We start from the raw sequence: 25,102 nt of genomic DNA on the forward strand, positions 1-25,102 counted from the left end.
CCACCCCCCAAAAATTTTCGCCACCCCAACACTTCAACGCTATTTTATTTTTCTTATTAATATAAGAAGGCAGGAATGTCAGGCCTCTGAGCCCAAGCCAAGCCATCGCATCCCCTGTGACTTGCACGTATCCATCCAGATGGCCTGAAGTAACTGAAGATCCACAAAAGAAGTAAAAATAGCCTTAACTGATGACATTCCACCATTGTGATTTGTTTCTGCCCCACCCTAACTGATCAATGTACTTTGTAATCTCCCCCATCCTTAAGAAGGTTCTTTGTAACTCTCCCTACCCCTGAGAATGTACTTTGCGAGATCCACCCCCCTGCCCCCAAAACATTGCTCCAACTCCACCGCCTATCCCAAAGCCTGTAAGAACTAATGATAATCCACCACCCTTTGCTGACTCTTTTCGGACTCAGCCCGCCTGCACCCAGGTGAAATAAACAGCCACGTTGCTCACACAAAGCCTGTTTGGTGGTCTCTTCACACGGACGCGCATGAAATTCACTGTCATCTGCGAACGGCCTGAGAGCATCTGGATTTGGTTCTCAGCCTGAATGAGCATCCTGGAATGGTGTGTCTCGTCCATTTACGTGGAGACACAGGAACAGGCCTCCTGCAGGCTTGGGGCTCTGAGCAGGGCTCCTGAAGCCCCTCAGCCACGAGGAAGCCAGGCCCATGAGAGGGGAGCCTGTTCCAGAAACACACGAGGATGAAAGCTATGTTATCCGCAAAGGAGACTTAGAGCAAGGAAATGACCAGGAATAAAAAAAAATTATATATTTAGAGGCCAGGTGTGGTGGCTCATGCCTGTACTCCCAGCACTTCAAAAGGCCGAGGCAGGCAATCACTTGAGGTCAGGAGTTCGAGACCAGCCTGGACAACATGGCAAAACCACATCTCTACTAAAAACATTAATACAAAAAAGCTGGATGTGGTGGCACACACTTGTAGTCGCAGCTACTCAGGAGGCTGAGGCAAGAGGATCAATCGCATGAACGTGGGAGGTGGAGGCTGCTGTGAGCGGAGAACAACAAACCCCACAAAAACTAACTTCAACAAACATTAAACTTCACTACACACCGAGTCCAGCAGTTCTCCACCCATCTTTCTATTCCATTTCTCCCTCTCTGCCTCAACCTAGGGCAACATAGGCTTGACCTGATGGGTCATGGCACTGTACAATAATTTAGTCTTAAAAAACTGAGATGCTACGTATTTAAGAACACTCATGACTCAAAGGCTTGGGAAGGGCTCTTTAAATTTGCTCTTTTAATGCATAAATAAATCCATATCATGTATTACTTTCTGGAAAAGGGTTAAACTCAAGTATCTGGAATACTTTCATTATACCAGGTCAAGAAAAATGCCACAGCCAGAAAAATTTATTTTAAAATAGAAACATACATTAAGCTTTAAAACAACCAACTCTCAAACAAAAGAGGAAAGAGCCTTTGATCCCAGAGTCCATGCGGAATGAATTCCATATGTGTTTGAAATTCACATAAGGAGCACTTAGAAAACCACCTGAAACGGAAATCCGACGGCCCCCTTGCCTGCGAGGGCTCCTGCCCCTGCCAGCCTGAGGACATGGCCGAACCCTGGACACTCGTGTGCCGGCAGCCACTACAGTTCAAGGTGACTGGCAGCACCCAGCTCTGTGATCAAGACAGATGTTCACACGTGGGGGCATTGTAAGCGCTACCAGCTCCAAATCTGACGTGACGGGAACTTGGGAGATGTCTGAGAAATGTCCGAAGGGATTTTGGCAACACAGAAAATGCAATGTCTAGGAATTCCACCAAATGCTTCCAAAAATACTCATTGACAATTCAAGTTGCACTTGGCCGGCGGCAGCCCAGGGCCTTCAGTCCGTGTGGGGCGCCCGCGTGGCTTTCTCCTGGTAGGACTCCCCGAACTCGTTCACTCTGCGTTTATCCACAGGATAAAGCCTGCAACAACATAAATGAGCACATCAGCAAAGCCCACTGCAGGGGCTATTTTTCTAAGAGGAGGACTTGGCATCCTTGATTTATTTTCCAGTGAGCTGCCACAGTGAGCAAATTAACTAAAAAGTCAAATCCTCAGAAGTTTTACTGCCGAGGGCTGAGGAGGGATTTCTGAGTTGTGTTTTGTTCTGCATGGCCAGGCCAGTGCGCTGCTCTCAAGGAAAGGGAAGCTTGGCCGAAGGGACGACCCGGAGGCTGCACTGGCTGCCACGGCCGAAGGGAGGACTCAGAGGCTGCACTGGCTGCCTTCTGGGAACTGTGGAATCACAGACTCAAGTGGTCAGAACAGGAACCGCCGTGTTCAGGGACCGCGTCTCATCAGCTGTGAACACTTGGCAGGACACTGCCATCGCCTTTGATCCTGAGCGCCCCAGAGGCCTTGCCAACATCACCCCTACGTATGGATGAGGAAGCTGTGGTGTGAGGGGCAGCTCTACATGGCCGCGAACAGAAGTACAGCGTATCAGCTTAGAAACGGACCTGCTGCCCACCAAGGGCCCTGTGATCCTGGCCAAACGCCGTTTGCAGGTCTGGAGCTAGAAACACACAGAGCCTGAGTATAGCAGTTTCAGGCACACCCCGGGCCACCTGCGAGGACTTGGGAGCCACTTGAAGGGCTCACAGTTGAGACGGGACCCCGAAGAGTGACAACCACACCAGGCGCAGCAGCATCCAGGGCTCCGTGGCTTGGACAACCTCAAGCTCTGCAGGGGGCAGGAGGCCAACTGGGGGATCTGAGAATGGTGAACGGGGGACAGGAACCAAGCCCCGTGTGATTGAGTGTTGCTTATAGGGAAATAGCCCTTCCTGCTGAGACACAAGCTGGAGCTCCAGTGCAGGGGCTGCATGAGACAGCAACAGGGTGGGTGGGCAGCCGGCGGCCAGGCCTGGAGAGCTAGGCAAGGGCGGCCATGAGCCACTGTGTGGATGTGCCAACTGCACCCAAACAAAGAGGTAAAACAGGCAGAACAATGCCAGCCTCACGCTGGCTGGGACAGAGGCTCTGAAACACCTGGTGAGGCTGAGTGTGGAGACAGGGCGGGAATGGGAGCACTGCGCTCCCCAAGGACCGTCACCCCGGACCTAGGCAGGACCCACCAGGACGGCCTGGGGGAAGAGGAACCCTCTCCTGCACTAGTAAGATGGCCCCAGGCCCTGAGGGGGGCCATGGCCTAGGAAGGGCGCAGGGAAGTGTCACAGCCATGGTATGTGAGTGGTGGCCTCCTGGTCGGGGGTAGGGGGGGGAGAAATGTGAAGAGGCACCTCGAGGGCCAGAGAAAGGACACAGCCAGGAGGCTCTGAGACACTTGGCAGCAGGCCTTAGGGGTGACACACACTCCTTCCACCCCTGGACAAGGCCCTGGGGCCGGGACTGGAGGTGAGGGCAGTGCTTGCAGTGGTCCAGATACAACCCTCCCGAGGGGAGCCCCAGATCCCTGGCTCCTACCCTGGCACACCAGAGCTGGAGGGAGCGTTTGCTGACTGAGAGGGCAGATATCAGCCCTGGAGGGAAGCGGGAGGCCCAGGGTGGGGCCTGAGCTTCTGCATTTAGAAAATTCCGAGGCCCAGGGTGGGGCCTGAGCTTCTGCATTTAGAAATGCTGACAGAGAGGGCAGATGTAAGCCTGGAAGGGAAGCGGGAGACCCGGGGTGGGGCCTGAGCCTCTGCGCTTAGAAAATTCCACAAAGCCTTTTCCTTAGCCGTCAGCCTTCAACCTGAAGGCCAAGCTGGGAGGTCAACACAACGTAGTCTTCAGAGGCCCGGGTGGCTGGTTTCAGGGGTGTGGCCAACGTTGAGGTGAGCGAGCTCTCCAGTGACATTCTGCCCTGCAGGGACACACAGCCCAAGAGTGGCCCAGAGCCTGTTCCCGACGCTGGAGACCTGGGCCCTGAGACTGCCGGCTGGACACTTCAAGGCTAGCGCCAAGTATGGATTAGCCGTGCTACGGTCTCTGTTCTGCTCAATAGCAATGACTGTGAATAGGTAAATAGCTTCAGGAGAGAAATTTGCTTTCAGTGGCTAATCAATAATTCACACAGAAATGAGCATTTCTAAAGCACAATGAGGAGACAGAACTGGAACAGTTTCTTGCCAGGACATATCATGGGTAACCGGAACCCAAGTTTAGGCAAGACAGGAAAAACCACCACCTGCAAATTATCTTTTCCCTCAAATGGGTAAACAGGCGCAGGGTGCTGTCATTCCGTTTAGCAGCAGCGCCACGCCGCTGAGATGGACCAAGAGCTGAGCGTGCACAGCTGCACTCACCACCGCTGGTACAGGTAGACCAGAAACACCACGTCGTCCCGGAAGCAGGCCAGCCGGTGAGACGTGGGCATGGTGATGATGAAGGCAAAGACGTCATCAATGAAGGTGTTGAAAGCCTGCAGGGCCAGACAGGAGGAGGGTGAACCCCAGTTGCTGGGGCTGGAATCCTACTGTTTTTGGTAACCTAACCAAGCAAACAGCTTTCGGCAGATACTTGGAACTAACTAACTGGAACTCCTCACGGCAACAATGAAAAGAGCAGAAAGCTGGCAAGTGGAGACACGGCGCTCTGTTCCCTCACGGGCTCCCCACAGCCGCTGGCACCCGACACACTGCGGGTCTCGCCCAGGCTCCCACATCAGGGAACCCAAAGAGAACGGCCTGAAACCAGAGCCAAGGTTAGAGCCGCCCGAGACAGAGCCAAGGGGAGAGCCAAGGTTAGAGCCGCCCGAGCATTGCCCTTTCCTCTGGGAGCTTGTAATTGACTTCAGAAAAGTGCAAATCATGTCCCATTAACTCAGCTCCGCCTGCAGTGCTGAGGCACTTCTAATCCCACACGGAGCCAAGAGGGCCTCCGCAGCTCTGCCGGCAGGGAATGGCCACGGCCCATGGGGGTTCCATTCCTGCCTGGGAGGCCTGAATCCATTGTCCCCAGGCACCGGTTACCGGGCCACAGGGGGTCTGTGTCTTGACACATGTACTAAGAAGAAACATAAACACTAAAAAAAAAAAAAAAAGAAAAAAAAGAAAAAAAGACCAAATCTGTGACAAGTGAGAGAACCACCCCAGTCTTTCAGGGTCTGAAGTTACTCTACAGCTCTTCGCTTTTTTTTAAAGGAGCCTCCTTAATATTTTTCAATGAAAGGGACAGCTGCAGACGCACTCTGGGCAGAGATGGCCCCGGTAATGCTATTGGCTGGAAGACACCCTTGCTCACGCTCTGCTCAGAGAAGGGACTCCTCACCAGCTGTCACACTCACCTTGTAGGTAAAGGCCTTCCAGGGCAGATGTGCCACTGACTTCAACTGAAACAGGAGAGACAGGCACAGGTCAGCTGTGGGCAGCATAGGAGATGGGGCCAGGCTGTGGGCAGCACACACCGCCTTACCTTGTAGTTCACAAAGAGCTGGGGCAGCATGAAGAGGAAACCGAAGGCATAGACCCCTGCAGAAAGACAGACAGCACTCACGAGGTGCAGAGGGCCGGGCTGCCACGTCTACGCACAGACAGCACTCACGAGGTGCGGAGGGCCGGGCTGCCACGTCTATGCATAGTGGGTAGAAAACAAGGTCGGCTATCCAGACAACTTCAGAATCCGTCATGGCGTGAAGCAGCTTTCTGGCTGGTAAGTTTATCAAGTCTATGACAACTTTGGAGAGCAAAGCTCTTTTATTTATTAATCAGTGTAACTGCTGCCCACGGGGTCAAGTGAGTGAGCACTGGAGCACCCTGGGGCTATGAGGACACGGCCTCCTGACCCACAAGGTCCTGCCCCAGGGGTCAGGTGTGGGACTCCCACCAGGGAGGACGGCAGTGCGGGACCCACCTGCTCTGCATCAGACAGGCCCTTGCCCTTAATGCTCACGGGACCACTTCCCAAAGAGACCACAAAGCTGCGATCGGGGCTGGTCTGGTGGGGCCAGGGGATGGACACAGCAGCCCATGCAGCTGAAGGTGCCACCTGGGGCAGGCGGACCTCCCAGGACATGTGGCCCTGAGCACAGGGCCCTGCAGGATCCCCACAGTGCATCGGCAGGAGGGGGCGCGCCGTGCACCGGAGCCTGGTGCTTCCATTTGCTCTAAGGAACCAGACGTGGATGGTGTTGTTTTAATGCTTAGGTTTACTTGTTTCCATGAAGAAAACAGACAACAGTCGTGCAACCACACAACGCCGTTTCCATCAGTGATGGACACATATACCAGGCGGCTGCACCACACAGCCTGGCATGGAGGGGCTGCCACGTCTGGTGTAAGCACTCCCTGGCGCTTGTACAAGGACCTGTTTCTCAGAACCAGTCACTGTTGTGAAGCCACGCAGGGCTTTATCTGCTCACAGCCTGGGGGGAGCCCTGGGCACCACACAGGCGCCTGAACAGGGTGGGGAGGGATTAGCCTCAAATCACAGGGGGGCCTGCCACACTGGGTTACGATGCAAGAACAATTAAATTGGTGCCTGCTGTAAACACTATTACTGAAGCAGGGAAGCACATGGACTCACCATTGACGAAGCTGTTGATTAACCAGGAGTACCAGCTGAAACGGAAAAAGAGAAGTCCCATTTCTCGCATAGCTTAATATCTGTATTAAATTGACGAAAAATAATTCTTTCATTAAAAATCCTCTGAAAACACCCAGTGCTCTCACGGCAGCTCGGCAGGCAAGTGCAGCAGTGCTGAGCCTGGTTCTCAAGCTGGAGACAGCGCTGAGCACCCCTGCCCGGGCAGCAAAAGCCGGGGGCTCCAGGACCCCTCTGAGCTCAGGGCCAGCACCCCACCTGGGCAGCAGAGGCCGGGGACTCTGAGACCCCTCTGAGCTCAGGGCCAGCACCCCACCTGGGCAGCAGAGGCCGGAGGCTCCGGGACCCCTCTCAGCTCAGGCCCAAGCCTCCCATGAAGCCTGGTGGCCGGAGTCAGTCCTCTCAGCTACACCTTACCAGGGGGGACACTGAGGCCCAGAGCCCACCGTGTGCAGCTGCAGGGGCAGGACCCCTCCCAGGCGCTCGCCCAAGTGCCCCAGCCCCGAGTCTGCCCTCCAGTTGCACCCTGCTCTAGCTCAGTCATCCAAATGGCTTTCTGAGGGGAAAGACGCAGCAGGTGAAGCATGTGCGGCCTCCTACCTCTTGTATTTGATATTCAGGAGTGAATAGACAGCACCCCCAACACAGAGAGGGTACAGCAGGTATGACAAGTACTTCATGGCCTGCAGGGAACAAAGATGGCTTCCAGTTAGAGGCCCAAACGCCAAGCCTCTGTAAACACACTGCATGGAGCTCACCCCGACAGGGACAGACAGAACGAGCTACGGCACTCAGGGTGGCAGGGCTGCTCTGCAGGGGGTGGCGTGAGGGGCACAGGCAGGGCACCGCACACGCCAGAGCCGGGGTGTAACTACAGGCGCTAGTTAACAATAATAGATCAATTCTGGTGGGTCAAAACCAACCAACCCACAACAGATCAATAAACATAATGGAAAGAAACCTGAAAAAACTGCCCACTAAGTAATGTAGTTACATCGCCAGCTGTATCTATTCTGATTTCAGCTTTACAACTCCATGAAAGTTAGATATAAGCTGGTGAATATTAAACCACACTAAAATCATTCCTGTGCAGAAATGTTCTATTAACTTGAACTGAGAATTCCAGCTCCCCCAACAGCAATGGGGAAAGGTGACGCCCTGTGCTGCTGGGGCCCTTCCTCCAGGCCACTGTGCAGCCGCAGCCGTTATGGCCTTGGTGACAGGAAGTGTGTTCCCAGCAACCACAGCAGACACCATGGCCTGCGTCAGCTGCCCGGCGAACGTGACTTACAAACGATGAAAATGTCCCTACTATACGGTGACACAGGTAGGCTGTGCCTGTAAGGACTGGGAAATGAGTCTCTGCGAGCCCCCGCCCTTCCCAGTAAGAAAGTTGGGTTTTATGTGTTCGCTCTTGGGATCCCTGCTCAAGGCGGGCTGACCCGTACTCCAAGGAGACTTCCACACTGACCAATGACAGTAAGAGCCCCGTCTTCGAGGGTGTTGGATTTGCCTGGCATGCACGTGCCCTGAATCACACGTGACTTACCTGAGTATCGTACTCCTCGGTTTTCCTCTCAGATTCGCTGTAAGTGCCAAACTGTTGTGAAATTCAACACAGTGATATTAACAGACTCAGGGAGGATCTGAGCACAGCTGAGCTGTGACTAAGGGGCGTCACAAATGGCTGCAGAGCTGACCCAGGCCTCGCTACAGAGGGCGCTCAGGTCCCTACCGGGCGAGGAGAGGACAGGGATCCGCACGGATCCTTCCCGCCTCACCCTGGCCCTGGGTCCCACAAGCCCGAGCGGGGGCAACGCGGCCTCACTGCTGTTCCTCGCTCAGGCGGCTCAGTTTTCAGTGCCACTGCTTCAGTGAGAACACTGCAGAGTGCACAGGTACAGCCAACACCACTCTGAACCAGCTGGCCACGAGCCACAGGGCAAGGTGGAACACAGTGGCTGTGCTGCATCTGCTGGGCTTCTTGCCTCCCACAGCCCACAGCAAGGAAAATCTCAGCCTGTGACTGCTGAGGGCCCCACCTCAATCAAGGTCCATCTGTGGGCACTGAGATTCAACTCCAGCTTTGCCCCAGCCCTCATCTGCCTAGGGACCTTATGAGCGCCCAGGCACTGGGGCAGCCACCGGCTCAGGGCAGGGGCTCACTCACTTGAGGACTGCCAAGACTGTACGGACCCCACTCAGCACCAGCCTCGGGAGCGCCTTCTGGGCAAGGTGCCAAAACGAAGCACCCGCGCTGGCCAGCCAGCATCCTGTCTCCCAGAGGCCAGCTCAGGCCCAGAAGTGCTGCCGTCTACACTGAAGAGGGTCAGAACTAGGTATATGACTGGGGAATCCTCAGGTGAAGAGAGTGGCTGCGATCAGAAACCAGTGCTGCCTCCACCACGGAGGCTCCCCTGACAGGCGCGCAGTGACTCATCTGCAGATGGCCCCCTTACTCTGCGCAGGCTGCAAAACCACACTCTTCAGAGAGGCTTGGGGTTCAGCCACTACAACTAAATCCTACCTGAAATTCGGGCATCAGGCCTCTCCAAAGAATAGTCATCTTCAATGCCTTCTTCACTTTCCACAGCTGAGGGGAGAAATCAGGAAATAGTGCCTTTAATATTCCAAGGCCAGGAGCCCCCGAATGAATGACCCAGACAGTAATGGGAAGGACCCGCTGCCCACGGCCCCGCCGCCCACGGCCCCGCCCAGCCCACTGTCCTCTTCCTGTCCCTCCCACAGCTCAGGCCAGAGCGATGGGGGCCGGACCTGGGTCTCTAACCCACACCCGGCAGGTGTACCTGGTCAGGTGGGCTGCACAGCCACCGCCCAGTGGACAACAAAACCAGCATGCGAGTGCGGTTCTTTACACCACCCTGCCTGCACCCAAATTAGCCCCCACCTCCTTCTGCCTGGCACTCAGGCAGCCCTGGAGCCTGTTTTGGGACCACTCTGAGAGCCGCCACCTCCTGGCTGCATCCTTGGAAGGCATCACCCACGGAGCTCAGGACTGGTGCCCGAGCCGGTCATGGCACTATGACTTGTACCTATGGAGGGCCCCTGTCTGTGGTGCTCCAGCGTCATTTAATCCAGCTCCTCCTCTACAGGCATGACGGCCGCACAGGCCCCCACCCACAGGTGGGCCACCAACTGCGGGGCCCTCAGACTCTGGCTCCCACTGGGGTGGCACAGACCTCAGGGAGGAGCTAGGCAGATGTCTGGGCCTTCTCACCCTGAAGGCCATAGCCCCCCTCAAGTTTTGCTCCCAAGCTGGCCCTGCCCCACGAGGTTCCCTTTTGGCTGGCTTTTCTGAGCTCTCGAACAACCAGGGCTGGACCACAGGGCACCGAGTGATTTCCATCACTGCCTACCTGGCCGCTGTGCTCAGATTTCTAGCCACAGCACGAGCCTCTCAAGGACCCACGGTTTACACCTCTGCTTTGCACATGGTGGGATTTCTCAAGCACGTGAAAACACTCTGGTTGGTGGACGGGGCCTCAGGACTCTCTGCCTGGTGGACGGGGCCTCATGAGCTGATACCACCCGAACACCCATTTCCCTGCTCTCCACTTGCTCAAAGCCTTTACCCCCGCTGCCTGCCATCCCACAGCTTCCAGAACACTGAGGCCGTCAGGAACAAGCACGCAGGCTTCCACAGAAGGTCTCATGTCCCGGGGCTGAAAGCCTTTCCTGAGTGCACGGAGGCCCGTGGACCTCAGACAGTTCGGGTCACTGCCTGGGACTCACCTCAATGGCAGCTCCAACGCCTGCCGGGACCAGCACCAGCAGGCTCGTCTGCTCGTCCAGCAGGAACAGGAAGATGACCACGGTGCTGAAGCAGCGCCAGAGCACTGGGGACAGGATGGTTGGGCTGGGAGGGGGTGCAGGGCAGACCCCACCTGTGCCCCCCAAGTCACACACATACCCCCAGTCCCCCATCCCAACCTACCACACCCAAGAAGCTTCAGATACTCCCCAGTCCACGTCACCCCGTTTAAAAAGAACAATGAAGCATTCAGCAGCTAGGAAAGTGTTTTGAAGGCTGCTGAACTGAACAGTTGGCCCCACACCAGCTCCACAAACACGTGTCTGAGCCACACTTGCAAACGAGCATGGAACGTGGGCAGAGGTCGGATGACGGGGCCAGCACAGCTTTGCTTCCGGGCAGGTCTTATGCCAGTTCTGTGATAAGCGCGTGGCTTTTCAAGTCTGGATTTGTTTCCTCCCCAGCTGTACCTTAAGAACTACTCTAGCTTATTCAACACGTCTTCCTCCTCCCGCAAGCCCCCAGGGCAGGCAGGGGAACCAGATCTATGGAGCCACAGGACAAACAGTGGTCATGGCCACAGCCGCTGTCTGCTGGCCACCCCAACCCGGGACGCTGGGAAAGGCATTAGGGTTAGGAGACAACAACACAGAACATGGCAGGGCCCCCAAGCAGCCAGGGCCACCTGCTTGGGCGTCTTTTCCATGTGAGAAAAACAACTTGTTTGGGTCTGATACTGGAGCCAAATGCTCCTCACTCCTAACCAACAGGACACACCCACTCCTCGTCCTCACACCCGTCAACCCCTCGCCCCTGTCCGGACCGCCGCTCCCCACCTCACTGTGACAACCTCCACCCCTGCAAGGTCAGGAGGACCCCTCACTCACTTGGACCCCTTAACCACGGCAGGCACCCTTGGCTAGGAACACTGGTCCCAGATTTTGGCAGGCCTCCTGCCTGGGCTGCTGGCCTCAGGGGTCCCTGACCACCCTACCTAACAGCTGCACACTGCCTGTCACTGCTGGGCACAGCACCATGGGCCTACCACTGTCCTATCTAACAGCTGTGCACCGCCCACCAATGCCAGGCACAGCACCACGGGCCTATCAACTGCCATCACCTGGCAGGCCCCACACGCCCAGGCCTGTGCTGGTCGGGGAAGAAACACCAGCGGGAGGACAGGGTGAGGGAACCAAGACAGGAGATGTGAGGCCCCAGCCCTGCTCAGCGCCCACGAGCAGCTGGGAAGGCTCGAGAGGTCCATGCATCTCACTCTCCACAGTCCAGGCCCAGACCCCATGCACACCAGAGTCTGCAGCCAGGCCCTGAGCTGTGTAGCCTCTGGAGGCCCTGAGCCTCGCAGCCTCCGAAAGTCCCACCACAAATGCCGCAATGGCTCCCTGGGCTTTACGGTGCCTGGTCTCAGAGGCTTCTCAAGAGCCAAGCACACACCCGGGGCTGTGTCTGCAGCCAGCAGTGAGGCAGGCAGCCCTTTACCGCACACTCCAGTGAGCTCCCCCAAGGCAGAGCATCTAAGCAGGGCCACGCTCGGGGCGCCTACCTGCCTTGGTGGACATGCCGATCATGCTCTTCTTCTTCTTCCAGAAACTGATGTCATTTTTAAAGGCCAGGAAATCAAAGAGAAGCTAGAGAGAACACACACGACAGCAACTCACATCTCCTGCTGTTTCTATCTCCTGTGAGACAGAGATAGAGGTCTTGTGTGTGACCCTGAGACTGCAGGTGTGCTCAGCCTCAGGACACATCAGGATAGACGTCTACACTCGGGACCCACGCCTCTACGCGTCTGGCCTGCCATGTCAGAACCTAGAGTGCCCAGGCGGGCTTTGCAGGGGCACTTCTGAAATAATATGTATCTTTGACTTGAATTGCTGGAAAGGCCCACAGGCAATTGGAGGCTCTGGATTCCCCTGGATCGTGGGCCTGGCTGGGTGCCCCTGCTCTCGGGTTGTGCCCACTCAGGGCAGCCTCATCTCTCAACTGTGCTAAAAACGCAAGGGCTGGGCATGGTGGCCCATGCCTGTGGTCCCAGCTACTGCAAGGCCAAGGCTGGAGGACCGCCTAAGCCCAGGGGTTTGAGACCAGCCTGGGCAACATAGTGAGACCTATCTCAAAAAAAACTTACAAAAACCTAACCATGCATGAGCTCATCCTCAGAGACACTGACCTTTTAATAAAAATTGTTTAATTCTCTAGTACGGCTTTGGAAAGTTTTAGCTTGACTGGCAGCCAAACTCCCAGGCATTCAGAACCAGTGCCGGCCGCATTCTTGGGTACCGCCTAACCACAGGCCAGCCTAACAGCCACAAGGATGGCTCTCCTCTAGCAGCTCAGCTCCACGGACGACAATAAGAGCACAGCAGCCTTGCTTTACCCATGGTTTCCCGTCCGTGGATTCGGTTACCCATGGAGCAGTGCGATGAGGCAGATATTCTGAGAGTGAGACCACACCCACGTAACTTTATCACAGTGTCCTGTCCTGTTTCTGTTACCAGTTATTGTGGGTAATCTCTTACTATGCTTAATTTATAAACTGAACTTTATCATAACCATTGTATAATACATATATTTACAGAAGAAACCAGTCTTTCTAGGTTTTGGTTTCAGACATCCAATGAGGGTCTTTGAACATACCCCTGAGGATAAGGGGGAACTACTGTATACATACCGGATGAGGATAAGAGGGGACTACTGTATACATACTGGAAGAGGATAAGGGGGGACTACTGTATACACACCAGATGAGGATAAGGGGGGCTACTGTATACATACCGGATGAGGATAAGGGAGGACTACTGTATACACACCAGATGAGGATAAGGGAGGACTACTGTATACACACCGGATGAGGATAAGGGGGACTACTGTATACACACCAGATGAGGATAAGGGGGGACTACTGTATACACACCGGATGAAGATAAGGGGGGACTACTGTATACACACCAGATGAGGATAAGGGAGGACTACTGTATACACACAGGATGAGGATAAGGGGGGACTACTGTATACACACCAGATGAGGATAAGGGAGGACTACTGTATACACACCGGATGAAGATAAGGGGGACTACTGTATACACACCAGATGAGGATAAGGGAGGACTACTGTATACACACCGGATGAGGATAAGGGGGGACTACTGTATACACACCGGATGAGGATAAGGGGGGACTACTGTATACACACCAGATGAGGATAAGGGAGGACTACTGTATACACACCGGATGAGGATAAGGGGGGACTACTGTCTACACACAGGATGAGGATAAGGGGGGACTACTGTATACACACCGGATGAGGATGGGGGGAATACTGTATACACACCAGATGAGGATAAAGGGGACTACTGTATACACACCGGATGAAGATAAGGGGGGACTACTGTATACACACCGGATGAGGATAAGCGGGGACTACTGTATACACATCGGGTAAGGGGGAACTACTGTATACACACAGGACTGACTCTACATTTAAAATCAGTGTGTTAGAATGTATACAAGAGAAGTACTTTCTGCCAGAAGCTGCCCAGCTCCACCCCTGGCTCTGCATGGGGTCGGGGCCTGGGCAGGGGAGAGTGAGATGCCTGCACCTATTCATCTCATTGGTGTGGACACTGCTCAGAGTACCCTGGATCCTTTTCAAAACCACCCCCAAAGCCAGCACAGCCCAAGTCTCCAAGGCTGTGGACGGAGCTCTATGGTCCCTCCCTTTTCAGAACGGGGAGAAATCACCCACTGGGACAATGGTCGCCAGGTGTCAGGCATGCTGGCTGCTGAGTGATGGGAGTGGACGCTTGAGGGCTACAGGGCTGGAAGGCGCCCACAAACCCCAGGTCCAGAGACCCTGCAGGAGGCCCGGGGCCCAGGGAGTCCCCCCAGTGCCTGCGGCAAGCCCCCCTGGCAGACGACTCACATGGAATGCTGCGACAAAGAAGGTCAGCGCCAGGAAGTACAAGTTGGTATCTACAAAAATTCCTTTCACCTCATCAGCATCTTTCTCTGAAAACCCTGTCAAGGAAAAAAAACATACAATATAAAACAGGCAATGTCAATCTTACCTAACATTACAAATACAGTTTTCAATATAAAAATTTAGGCCGGGCGCAGTGGCTCATGCCTGTAATCCCAGCACTTTGGGAGTCTCAGGCAGGCAGATCACTTGAAGTCAGGAGTTCAAGACCAGCCTGGTGAACACGGTGAAACTCCATCTCTACTAAAAATACAAAAATTAGCCGGGCGTGGTGGCGCGCCCCTATAATCCTAGCTAGTGGGGGCGCTGAGGAACGAGAGTCGCTTGAATCCAGGGGGCGGAGGCTGCAATAAGCAGAGATTGCGCCACTGCACTCCAGCCTGGGCAACAGAGCGAGACTCTGTCTCAAAAAAAAAAAAACAAAAAACACAAATAAAATCTCGTCAATAGTTAAGGTTCATTTGACCAAAATCATGGCATTTCACATATTATGTTCTTAATAAAGCCAATTTCCAGACAATCAACCAGGTCATCTCCAAGGAGAAGTGAGGCAGGTGTTGCTGAGCCTCCGACTCAACATCTGTGCAAGGATCTGCAGCAGGAGGCGCAGAGGCCCTGGCCTGTGTCAGGATTCACACTCGGACGCCTGAGGGGCTCCAGGGCAGCCTCACCCAGACGCCGGCCGTGTGTGGCACGTACCGAACTGCTGCAGGGAGTACACGGCGTCCTGCATGTGGATCCAGAAGCGCAGCCGCCCGAGCGAGACCTTGTCGTAGGACACGGTGAGGGGCAGCTCGGTAGTGGAGCGGTTTATGACCTGATGAAGAAAGCCACACTGAGGGCCCTGCCCTCATACCCTTGCGCCCAGCTGACTGGCAGCCCTCGCCAACCCTGCCATCCCCCTTCCCATCCCTGTGTGGCCCCAGGTCAGCCATGACTGGGCCCAGCAAGCGTCCCCCGGTCCCTCCTTCTGTCACCACAGGCCTCAGGCCCCAGCGTGCTGCGTCCCAGCACAGGGAGGTTCCCACCCCCACCAGGACCCCGTGAGCTCAGCAGTGCTAGCAGTGCCTGGTCTGTTTTGCTGCACGTGCCCCTTCAATTTCAAGCCGCACACGTCCTGGTGCCCCGGAGGTGGTGCTTGCCACCCATCTGCTAGGAATCCATGGCGCAGCATACAGCACTGAGCTTGGCCTGCAGAGCCCCGGCCTGTCCTAAGAGTTGGAGACCACGGGACAAGCACAGCCCTGCAGCACATGGGCAAAGTGCCCTCAGGGCCTAAAGCACAGAGCAGGGGGTGGCCATGGGGACAACAGAAAGCTTCTGGAACACAAATCTAGCACGGGCAGCAGGGTGGATGTGTAGGCCTCAGAACCATGAGCTTAGTCCTGCAGCCTGCCGGGGCCTCACACACACAGGCTTCGGGCCACGTCCCAGGGTGCTGAGGTAGGAGGGTGAGGAACGGGTTCATGAGGGCGAGCCCACACCCTACAGCACGTGGGCAGTGACCACACCCGGTGAGCGCCACCCTCCACGTGTTGGAACATCCAGTGAGGGCTGTGCTCTAACCCACTGGCCCTGCCTCACACCCTGACCCGCCACCCTCCAGGTGCTGGAACATCCAGCGAGGGCTGTGCTCTAATCCACCTGCCCTGCCATGGGAGGCACTGCTGGTGTCAGGGTGTGGTGGAATCAGAGCCACAACCAGCAGGTGCCAGGTTGTCCTGAGAGCAGCTGTCAGGGCGCCCCACGCAGCCAAGTGGCATCAGTGCACGTGGACGGCGGCCTCCAGGCACCCCTCGAGCTGCCAAGCGTGTCTGAAGGGTGTCACTGCCTCCTCCATCTGGCAGTGCTGGGCCCAGCCACAGAAGGCGCTGACTTCCTGCACCTGCTGCATCCCAGCTGCCTGCTTCCTCTCTCAAGACAGCAACTCTCAAATCTGGCCCCAAGTGAGACACAGCAACAGCGACACGAGAGAGACTGTGATTCGGGGGAAAAGCTGCTGTCGGCACACGTGTCTCCATAACTACTGGAGCGCAGGCCACCACTGGCACAGCTGCGCCGCAAAGCCTGCTCTGGGCCTCTAACGAGACAGATCTGCAGACAGACACACAGGGCAGCCTTCTGCAGCTGCCTGCCCCTGTCCACTGTCTCCTGAATGCCTGCAAGGAGTCAGCACCATGAGGCTTCACAAGAGGTGACCACGAGGTGGTGCCACAGCTCACACAGCTCTGTATGGGGCATTTTAGCAGAACTTGCTGTCCTGAGGTTTGTCAGCAGCACACCAGCAAACTCCCGCAAACAGAGAAAGAGGTTGGAATTGCAGGGGCTGACAGAGAAACTATTCAGGGAGAGGCTGGAGCGCCAGACCTGCTCGCCAGCCACTGCCTGTGCAGCCCCCAGCCTGCAGGTTGTATAGGAGCAATCAGTGACCCCAGAAGTGAAGGAGGCAGTATGTTAGGGACCTCGAGGGGTCTGAGGGAACAGCTGTACAGAGGGCCTGTTCTGAGAGCTGCAGTCAGCAGGAGGCAGCAGGGCCTGGGCAGAGATCAAAGCAGCCAGGTGCCCGCTTCTCCGTTTCGCAGCTGCACCCCCTGCCAGCAAGCTCTCTGCTCTCCCCAGGACTCAGTTTCCTCATCAACAAAAAAGGGGAAAGGGCCCGCCTCAGAGATGCCGAAAGCCTTAAGTGGAAGTGGCCGGCTCCTAGTGGGTGGTCCGGAGTGACAGCGATGGCTCGCAGGGAGGCAGGGCGGCGATCCTGCAGGGCCCCAGCTGAGCGTTCACCTCTGAACCCCAAATAACCTCATCCGTGAAACAACGCCACAGCTCCCAGCAACACGATTATAGAAAGGTTCACAAAGTGCTTAGCACAGTGCCTCATGTGCAATAAGAGACATTAAATATTAACCGCTTCTGTGAGTCTCAATACTGGCCAAAGGTTGGCCACATTTCATCTCCTCTCAAAACAACCCTGGGAGAGCAGGCGCTGTTACTGCCGGTAACCACATGGCGCCAGAGCCCAGAGAGCAGCCATTTCTATTCACACAGGCCTTCCGCCTTGCCAGGGGCCACCCCGGGGGCTCCAGCTCCGAGGAAGGACTGTCACCTGCTCCTCTGGCTACCTGTGCAGGACCAGCCCTGGTGGGGAAAGCAGGAGTTTGCTCAGGACACTGTGAATTAATCTACATGGCACACCAGGAGCTCACATGCAGACGCTGTTTCACACGGTGCTCATGCACCTGCCCTCTAAGCGCTGCCCTCTACGTGCTGCATAAACAATCTTTCAGGGGCCTTTTACCAGTGTCAATCCAGAGGCTCAGCAGGACTCCACGGCCAGCCAACAGCAAACCCAGCGCACCACCAGGGCCCTCCCATCACAGCCCTCGCACACTCGAAGGCAGTGCTTCCCAGCATGGGTAAAAGCTCTGTGTCAAATGTCAGCAATGGACCGGTCCATTAGGGTGCGGGGGCTGTGGGGCCAGTCTTGGGGTCAGTGTCTCGCCAGCTGCACAACCAGTGGGCAGAGGCGTCACTCACCATCAGGTCCTTCACGCGGTTGCTGAGCTGGTCGATGAACAGGATGGGCAGGTAATGCACGGTCTTCCCCAGCTGGATCCTGGGATTAAAGCACAACTTTCCAAAGTCAGCACCAAGGCTTTTACCTTTCAATGAATCAACACATCCAGACACGGGGTTTACCCCAGAGAAGTGCCCCCAGCACCACCCTCAACTGCTTCTCAGTCACAATGACCCCAGTGCACAGCCTCCCCAGACGGAAGCAGAGAGCCTGACAACATATGTACGTTTGTGAGACCCACAGGTGGGAAAATGCCTCCACGGCCACTAGGAGCGGGGGAACTACAGGGACACGGCTGTACAGTGGAGCCCAGGGCCCTCTGCGTACTGACACGGAGCAATCCCAGGACGTGGCCGCTACACTTGGAAGGGCGAGTCACCTGCAGCCACCTGGGAGGCGGAGCTGTGGCGCGGGAGTTGGGGGGGGATCCCCAACACATGGGAGACATGAGGTGAGCTCAGGTGGCCAAACACGTGAATTCCAATAATTGTATTTAACTGATGGCAAGTGATACTAAAGTAATAATCTAAAGATTAACTTTTAAGTAAATCTAAACGAGCCAAGTTAAAAAATCACAAGGGGAGCAAAGCAACCCGTTCCCGTCAGCGCCTTCCATTTTCTCTCCATGGAAGCCTTTGCCAGCCAGGAGCAAACGGCAGGATGCTCCAGCTTGAATTCCTTTCTCCCCCTTCCAGCCCTGTGGTAGCAGCACAACCTCAACGAGGAAGTGGGAAAGAGCTGGGAGGCCCAGGCAGCAAGTGCCTCGCCACAGAGGGGACTCCAGGGTGCAGGAGTGGCCCGCTGGCGAGCTCTGGACAGCCAGGGTCCCAGCACCCTCCCCCCGGCGCTCCAGCTCTGGGGCCCCACTTACATCTTCATGTACCGATGCACATCGGCAGGCAGGGAGGACCCGTCAAAGACAAAGTTGTCTGCCATCACGTTCAGTGCCAGCCGCGGTCGCCAGTGGGACACTGGCTCATCCAGGGCGCTCGTCGGCTTCTTCTCCGCCTCGATCTGCTGTTAAGTGAGGAAAACAGAGGCCAATGCTGGGACAGAAAACCATGCCCGGGACAGCAGGGTCAGCACCTTAACCTGTCAACAGAATGGCCACACAGACGGGCAAAACTGTGCCCAGGACAGCAGGGTCAGCACCCTAACCTGTGAACAGATGGCCACACAGATGGAAAAACCACACCCAGACAGCAGTGTTGGCACCCTAACTTGTGAACAGACAGCCACGCACGGGTACAACTGGGGAGAGCCCAGCAGAGAGGGCACAGCGGCCCCACAGCTGCCAATTCCCCGACTCTCGCCAAACACCCCCCCATCCTTATCTCCATGGAAGCCAGGGGGTGCTGCTTTGCAACATGCGGTCACAGACTTTACCAATTCCTTTTTTGGGGTCCTCAAACTAAGTGGGCCCACTCAGAAGTTGAGAGGGTGAGAGCCCCCTGACCCTGGCAGAAGACTGCAAGTCCAGAGCTCACACAGCCCTGTGGCTATAAGGAGAGAGAGGGAGACAGCTTCTAAAACCAAGCGTGTGGGGCTGCCTAAAGGAGGAGACACACTGAGGATTATGCATGGCTCTTAAATGAAGTTAAACTTGTAAGGGACACTGACTGACAGGGAAATCTTAGCTCGTTTCAGATCTGATACCTCCTAGGAAACACTATTGCCTCACCCCCTTCCTACCTAAAGATACAGTTTAGCAATAATTTACATTACAAACGGTTTTCCACACCTCCTCACATTTGCTACCTGCAAGGGAGGCTCCTTGCGCTACCTGCCACATACCCATCACCCCACCCACTTTTCAGGACACTGGTGAGGAGGGATGTGGCCCCAGATGAGGGAGACACGGAGAGGGGCAGGTGAGGGATGTTCCTAAGGAGACACAGATGCAAACTGAGGAGAGGCAGGAGCAGGTGTTAGCAGGGCTTTCAAAACCACATCAACTCTGAGACACCTCTCTTTCTCTCTGTCTGGAACAATTTCACAGCCTCTTCCTGGAAAGCTGCCATCTGTCTTGTTTTGTAAATTTTTCTGAGGCAGAGTCTCCCTCTGTCTCCCAGGCTGGAATGCAGTGGCATCATCTCACCTCACCGGTTCAAACGATTCTCCTCCCTCAGCCTCCCGAGTAGCTGGGATTACAGGCGCGTGCCACCACGTCCAGCTAATTTTTGTATTTTTAGTAGAGACAGGGTTTCACCATGTTGGCCAGGCTAGTCTCGAACTCCTGACTTCAGGTGATCCACCTGCCTCGGCCTCCCAAAGTGCTGGGATTACAGGCATGAGCCACCGTGCCCGGCCTTGTTTTGTAAATTTTTTTTTTTTTTTTTTTTGAGACGGAGTCTCGCTCTGTCACCCAGGCTGGAGTGCAGTGGCGCAATCTTGGCTCACTGCAAGCTCCGCCTCCTGGGTTCACGCCATTCTCCTGCCTCAGCCTCTCCGAGTAGCTGGGACTACAGGCGCCCGCCACCACGCCCGGCTAATTTTTTTCTGTATTTTTAGTAGAGATGGAGGTTTCATCGTGATCTCGATCTCCTGACCTCGTGATCCGCCCGCCTCGGCCTCCCAAAGTGCTGGGATTACAAGCATGAGCCACCGCGCCCGGCCGGCCTTGTTTTGTAAATTATCTCACCTTCTACTCAACACAAAGGTGGGTGTCAGAATTCCCTTGCTTTATCCTTGGCCTGTGTTCATGATCACTCAAGTGACTTCCAGTTTTCATTTGCGCATACACCTTTCTACAGATGTACAAACTACAACTTGTACCTCTACCTTTTCCATAATCTCCAGTTACACTCTTAGAATAAACATCTAGGAATAGTCCAGTCTTACACAGAATGCAGAATGAGCCCCGCTCTCATCCCCAGAGCTCCTGGTGAGAAGCTGCAGGCCAGTTCTACAGGACCAGCGCTCCATCCCACCAGGTGCAGTAGATGCCCCCAGAGACTGAGAGGGCCCACTCCCTGAGGGACTCTGCATAAAGAATGCCAGCGATCACTTCAACTGTCCCTAATTCTAGATAAAACTTGTGTGCAAAGTCATGGATATGATTCAGCTGAAAGTCAGAAATGCACGCCAGTAACATTCCAATGGCTTTTGGCTTTACTCCCAACAAAGTCACTGGAGCCCTAGACATCGCCCGCCTGTGTGGAGAAAGACATGTCCATTCTGACGGGGAGGCACAGCCTGTTGTCAGTAACCCATGAAGACCCTCACCTGTGTATCAGACTCCCCAGTGAGCAGGTTGATTTCTTCCGGCTTGGGGACCATGTAGGTGGTCAGAGGACTGACCAGGTGCACCTGCTTCCCGTCGTGCCACGGCAGGACCCCAGCGTGATGGAGGAAGATGTAGGCATACAGCGTCCCGTTGTTTCTCGTTTTCTTTGGTACAGAAACATTAACTGTCCTGAAACAGAACAATCATTTCCACTACATACATATTATATTCTGTCTCTAGAAACTATTCAAATACCTTTATAAAGCTGTTTCAATAAACTAAGTTTAGCTCAGAAGTACTAAAAATGAAACCCACCTGCCCGGGGCTTTACGAGTCCTGGTGGCGGGGGGGGGGGGGTCCTGAGAACTCGGCACAGGTGTGGGCGCTACAACTGAAAGCAAAACGGCCCGCACTTCCTGCCTCCATCTCAGGAGACTGAGAGGTCAATGACCCACCTGAGGCCACAGGGCTGAAGCAGCCACATGGAAAGCAGCTTCTGGGCCTGGCCAGGATACCAGCTGACCACACACACTGAATCACCCAACTCTGAAGCGACAGAAGGGAAGGGCAGCAGCTGCGAGGGCTCCAGGTGCCTTGGCCCACACTACTAGAGTCTCAGAAATTTACTGTGGGTAGTTTTTCTGGGTGTTGTAGTTTTAAGGATAAAAAAGATGATCAGCCACAAAGGACTGACTTTCAAGCCTGTCTGCCCTGACTGTGCGGCATCCAGCATGAGCTGAGGAAAGGCCCGGTGAGCTGCTACAACTGTAGGCCTCGGACCAAGCGCCTGGCTCTTCACCCGCACACCAGGGCCCAACGTCCATACTACAGCCCCATGGAAAAACCTCACATTCCACCTGTTTATGGTTACATGAGTTCTTCTTCCTCTTTAAAAGTCTCTTTTTTGAGACAAGGTTTCGCTGTCACCAGGCTGAAAGTGCAGGGTGCAATCATAGCTCACTGCATCCTCAACCTCCTGGGCTCAAGTGACCTCCCGCCTCGGTCTCCTGAGTAGCTGGGACTACAGGTGGGCATGCCACCATGCCTAGCTAACTTTGAAAACTGTTGTAGAGATAGGGTTTTGTCACATTGCCTAGGCTGGTCTCGAACTGCTGGGCTCAAGTGATCCTCCCGCCTTGGCCTCCCAAATTGCTGGGATTACAGGCATGAGTCACTGTGCCCGGCCTCTCCTTAAAAATCTTACAGTTGGCCAGGTGCGGCGGCTCACACCTGTAATCCCAGCACTTTGGGAGGCCGAGGCGCGCGGATCACAAGGTCAGGAATTTGAGACCAACCCAGCCAACATGGTGAAACCCCATCTCTACTAAAACTAAAAAAATTTGCCAGGCGTGGTGGCCGGCGCCTGTAGTCTCAGCTACTTTGGAGGCTAAGGCAGGAGAATCGCTTGAACCCGGGAGCCGGAGGTTGCAGTGAGCAGAGATTGTGCCACTGCACTCCAGCCTGGCAACAGAGCAAGACTCCATCTCAAAAAAAAAAAAAAAAAAAAAATCTTACAGCCAAAGTTATAATGAAAAACACAAAGGCATCTATGGCTCCTCACTACCCAGGGAAGAGTACGTCTCCACCAGGACATCTTAAGTGTCTCTCTTCAGGCAGGGGGTGCAGGGCTGTGTATCTCTGGTGGAATGTGCACTTGGAGACACTTGAGTGGGAGCTGTGTTAGAGTGCTCATTCTCCCCACTTCCTCCAAGCTGACACTGTGCCAGGTCAAATGGAAAACCTCACTAGCTGTTCTTGGTAACTGGTACAGGGCCCGGCATGGAAGAGGCAGTATTCATGTCTGGGAAATTAAACCCAATGCAGATGAATCCTGAGCATTTTTGAAAGGTGTGGGCAGCTACAACCGACTGGTGACCAAGCCAGCACTTCTGGCCTCTCTTTCATGGAGGCAGAGAGAGGGCAGTAACTGGCTTGAAGTCACAGGCCCAAAGAGGCCAGGCAGAAACCGGCTTGCCAGTGCCTCCAGCTACCCACAGGGACTGGCCGCCTAGAGGGCGTGGAGTCCAGCATGAGTCTCAAACTTTCATTATTCTCTCCTCAGACACCTCCCAGGCAATGAAGGGAAGTGGTCGACTTGTGAGAAGCAAATCATATTTAAAATTATACTCATTCAATTAAAAAAAAAAAGGCCACGTCAGATGTAATTTTTAAGGTACTCTACATATTTGGACATTGTTCTATTCTAACGTCACACGTCACTTATTTATGATTTTCTACAAAATTACTTCCTCCATCCTCATCCCTTTTCCCTCACAAGTAACTTAAGCGAACTACTTCCACCAGGAAAAGACAGGTTGGCCCCGGTAGAGAAACTGCAGAGCTGTCTGCTCTCCACTGGTTCACCAAGCGTGGCCCCTGCTCCTTCGGAGCCTCCCCCTGCAGGACATCCCACTGCCATCAGACTCTGCTGAGAGCTACTTCCTAAACGACATTCATCACCTGTCACCTTCCAGGCTGAATGTTTACAGGACACGCATAGGCCTCCAGTTACGATATTCTACCACTTCAAGACATTCAGTAATACTAGTTTTCTAAGATAAACATGTTATGTACAGAAAGCTAACTTTTAAACAATCTGAACATGAGTAATGTTTTCCCTTTCACTGGCATTTTGTCCTACGCCCATACCTTTCAAATTTGGACTCCACATCAAAGTCTTCCACATTCAAGACCAGGTCGATGTTGTTCTCAGCACCCAGGTGGGACCTCGTCGTGGTGTACACGCTCAGCTAGAAAGGAGGGGGCGTCGCGAGTCAGCTCGGCCAGGCCCTCGCAGGACGCACTCACATCCCACGGCCAGCCGGAGGGCGGAAGACCTGGCCGCTGGGGGACCAGGAAAGGTTCCATCTCGACTCGCACGGCCACAGCTCCGAACTGAGACGGGACGGCGGCGTCTGGGGCCTGGAGGAGAGGCCCCCCACCCCAACCCGCCCGGCCCCCGGCCCCGCGGACGCTCACCTGCAGCTTGGGCCGCCGCGCCAGGTAGGGCTGGATGCAGTTAGCGTCGCCGGAGCACGGGCGGGTGTAGACGATGCCGTACATGACCCAGCAGGTGTGCACCACGTAGACCACGAACACGCCCACCACCAGGCTGGTGAAGGAGCTGCGGCCGCTCCACATGGCGGCCCCGCGCCCCGCGCCCGGCGTCCCCGGCCCGCCCGCCTCTCAGCCGCGGGCCCCGCCCGCCCGGCGCCCAGCCCGCCGCTCCGGGCTCCGCCGCTCACTGGAGAGCCGCCGCGCGCCGCCGCCGCCACCGCCGCGGGGGAACGAATGCGCCGCGCGCCGCAGACCGCCGGCCGCCCCGCATGCTCCGGCCCCGCTCCGACCTGGCGCCGCGGGATTCGCCGGCCCCGCGCGCCGCTTCCGGGCCCCGCCGCCTGCCGGAAGTGGACGCGCCGCGCGGCTCCCTGGGAAGCGGAGTCTCGGCCGCCGCCGCGCACGCGCGTCCGGGATGCGGCGCATGTGTGACGTTACCCGCCCGCGCCGCCCTCTTGGCGTGCCTCTCAGGGACCCAGGCGCTCAGCTGTTGGGGCCGCGGAGGGCGTTCGCGGGGCGCCGGGGAAGGCTAGGGCCTCGGGGTCCTCGGGGCGCCGCCCCCAACCTACGACGCCTGCCAGACCACCAAGTGGGGGCCATGTCGACGTGTGGGGAGCCTGGTGGAAGGTGGTACTGGAATTCCGGCACTGGGCCTGCAACCCTTTTAGTCCACAGTTGTCAAAATCTAAAGGGAAGAAAAACGAAGTGCTCAGAACCCTCACAGAAGCCGGGCACCTCATCCCATGTGTGGGTTTTTTCCCCAGCGCTTTTGAAGAAAAAATTCAAATTCCCAGGCTGAAGTGGCTCCTCACAGCCTTGAACCTGACCCCCAGCTTCCCGCTAAAGCCGAGCGTGCCCAGCACGGCGAGGTCAGCAAAGGCCCCTCGGAGGGCGGCTGGGGGAGGTCAGTGGGAGGCCCTCGGGCAGCCGGTGGATGGGCCGGCGACCTCCCCGACTCCA

General features: G+C 55.6%; 1 protein-coding gene across 3 annotated transcripts; it reads right to left on the minus strand.

Moving 5' to 3' along the window:
* Positions 1-1,255: 1,255 nt before the first annotated feature.
* Positions 1,256-24,494, minus strand: CLPTM1L (CLPTM1 like). Of its 3 annotated transcripts, none has more exons than XM_032135214.2 (17): positions 24,065-24,494; positions 23,735-23,835; positions 21,085-21,274; positions 18,731-18,876; positions 17,820-17,898; positions 14,985-15,102; positions 14,229-14,323; positions 11,850-11,934; positions 10,270-10,373; positions 9,044-9,109; positions 8,066-8,116; positions 7,117-7,199; positions 6,499-6,533; positions 5,389-5,444; positions 5,261-5,305; positions 4,281-4,396; positions 1,256-1,955 (listed from the first exon to the last, which is right to left on the minus strand). In XM_032135214.2, exons 1-17 carry the CDS (start codon positions 24,224-24,226, stop codon positions 1,871-1,873), a joined length of 1,617 nt encoding a protein of 538 aa, XP_031991105.1. In that variant the 5' UTR covers positions 24,227-24,494; the 3' UTR covers positions 1,256-1,870. The 3 variants fall into 3 exon arrangements, with proteins under 3 accessions (XP_031991105.1, XP_031991106.1, XP_031991107.1); XM_032135215.2 differs by having other exon boundaries at positions 18,731-18,873; positions 24,065-24,270; XM_032135216.2 differs by lacking the exon at positions 8,066-8,116 and having other exon boundaries at positions 24,065-24,269.
* Between the last annotated feature and the right edge of the window lie 608 nt (positions 24,495-25,102).

The sequence above is a fragment of the Hylobates moloch genome, unplaced genomic scaffold (genome assembly GCF_009828535.3).
Source record: "Hylobates moloch isolate HMO894 unplaced genomic scaffold, HMol_V3 SCAFFOLD_17, whole genome shotgun sequence".
NCBI lineage: Eukaryota > Metazoa > Chordata > Mammalia > Primates > Hylobatidae > Hylobates > Hylobates moloch.

Bases quoted from the DNA above. Each gene is read 5' to 3' on its own strand.
- CLPTM1L (XM_032135214.2), bottom strand. From the start codon at position 24,226: ATGTGGAGCGGCCGCAGCTCCTTCACCAGCCTGGTGGTGGGCGTGTTC. The intron at 18,877-21,084 runs GTGAGGGTCTTC...CTCACTTAACAG, and splicing joins CTGGGGAGTCTGATACACAG to CAGATCGAGGCGGAGAAGAA. The intron at 5,445-6,498 runs GTGAGTCCATGT...GTCTTTCTGCAG, and splicing joins AATCAACAGCTTCGTCAATG to GGGTCTATGCCTTCGGTTTC.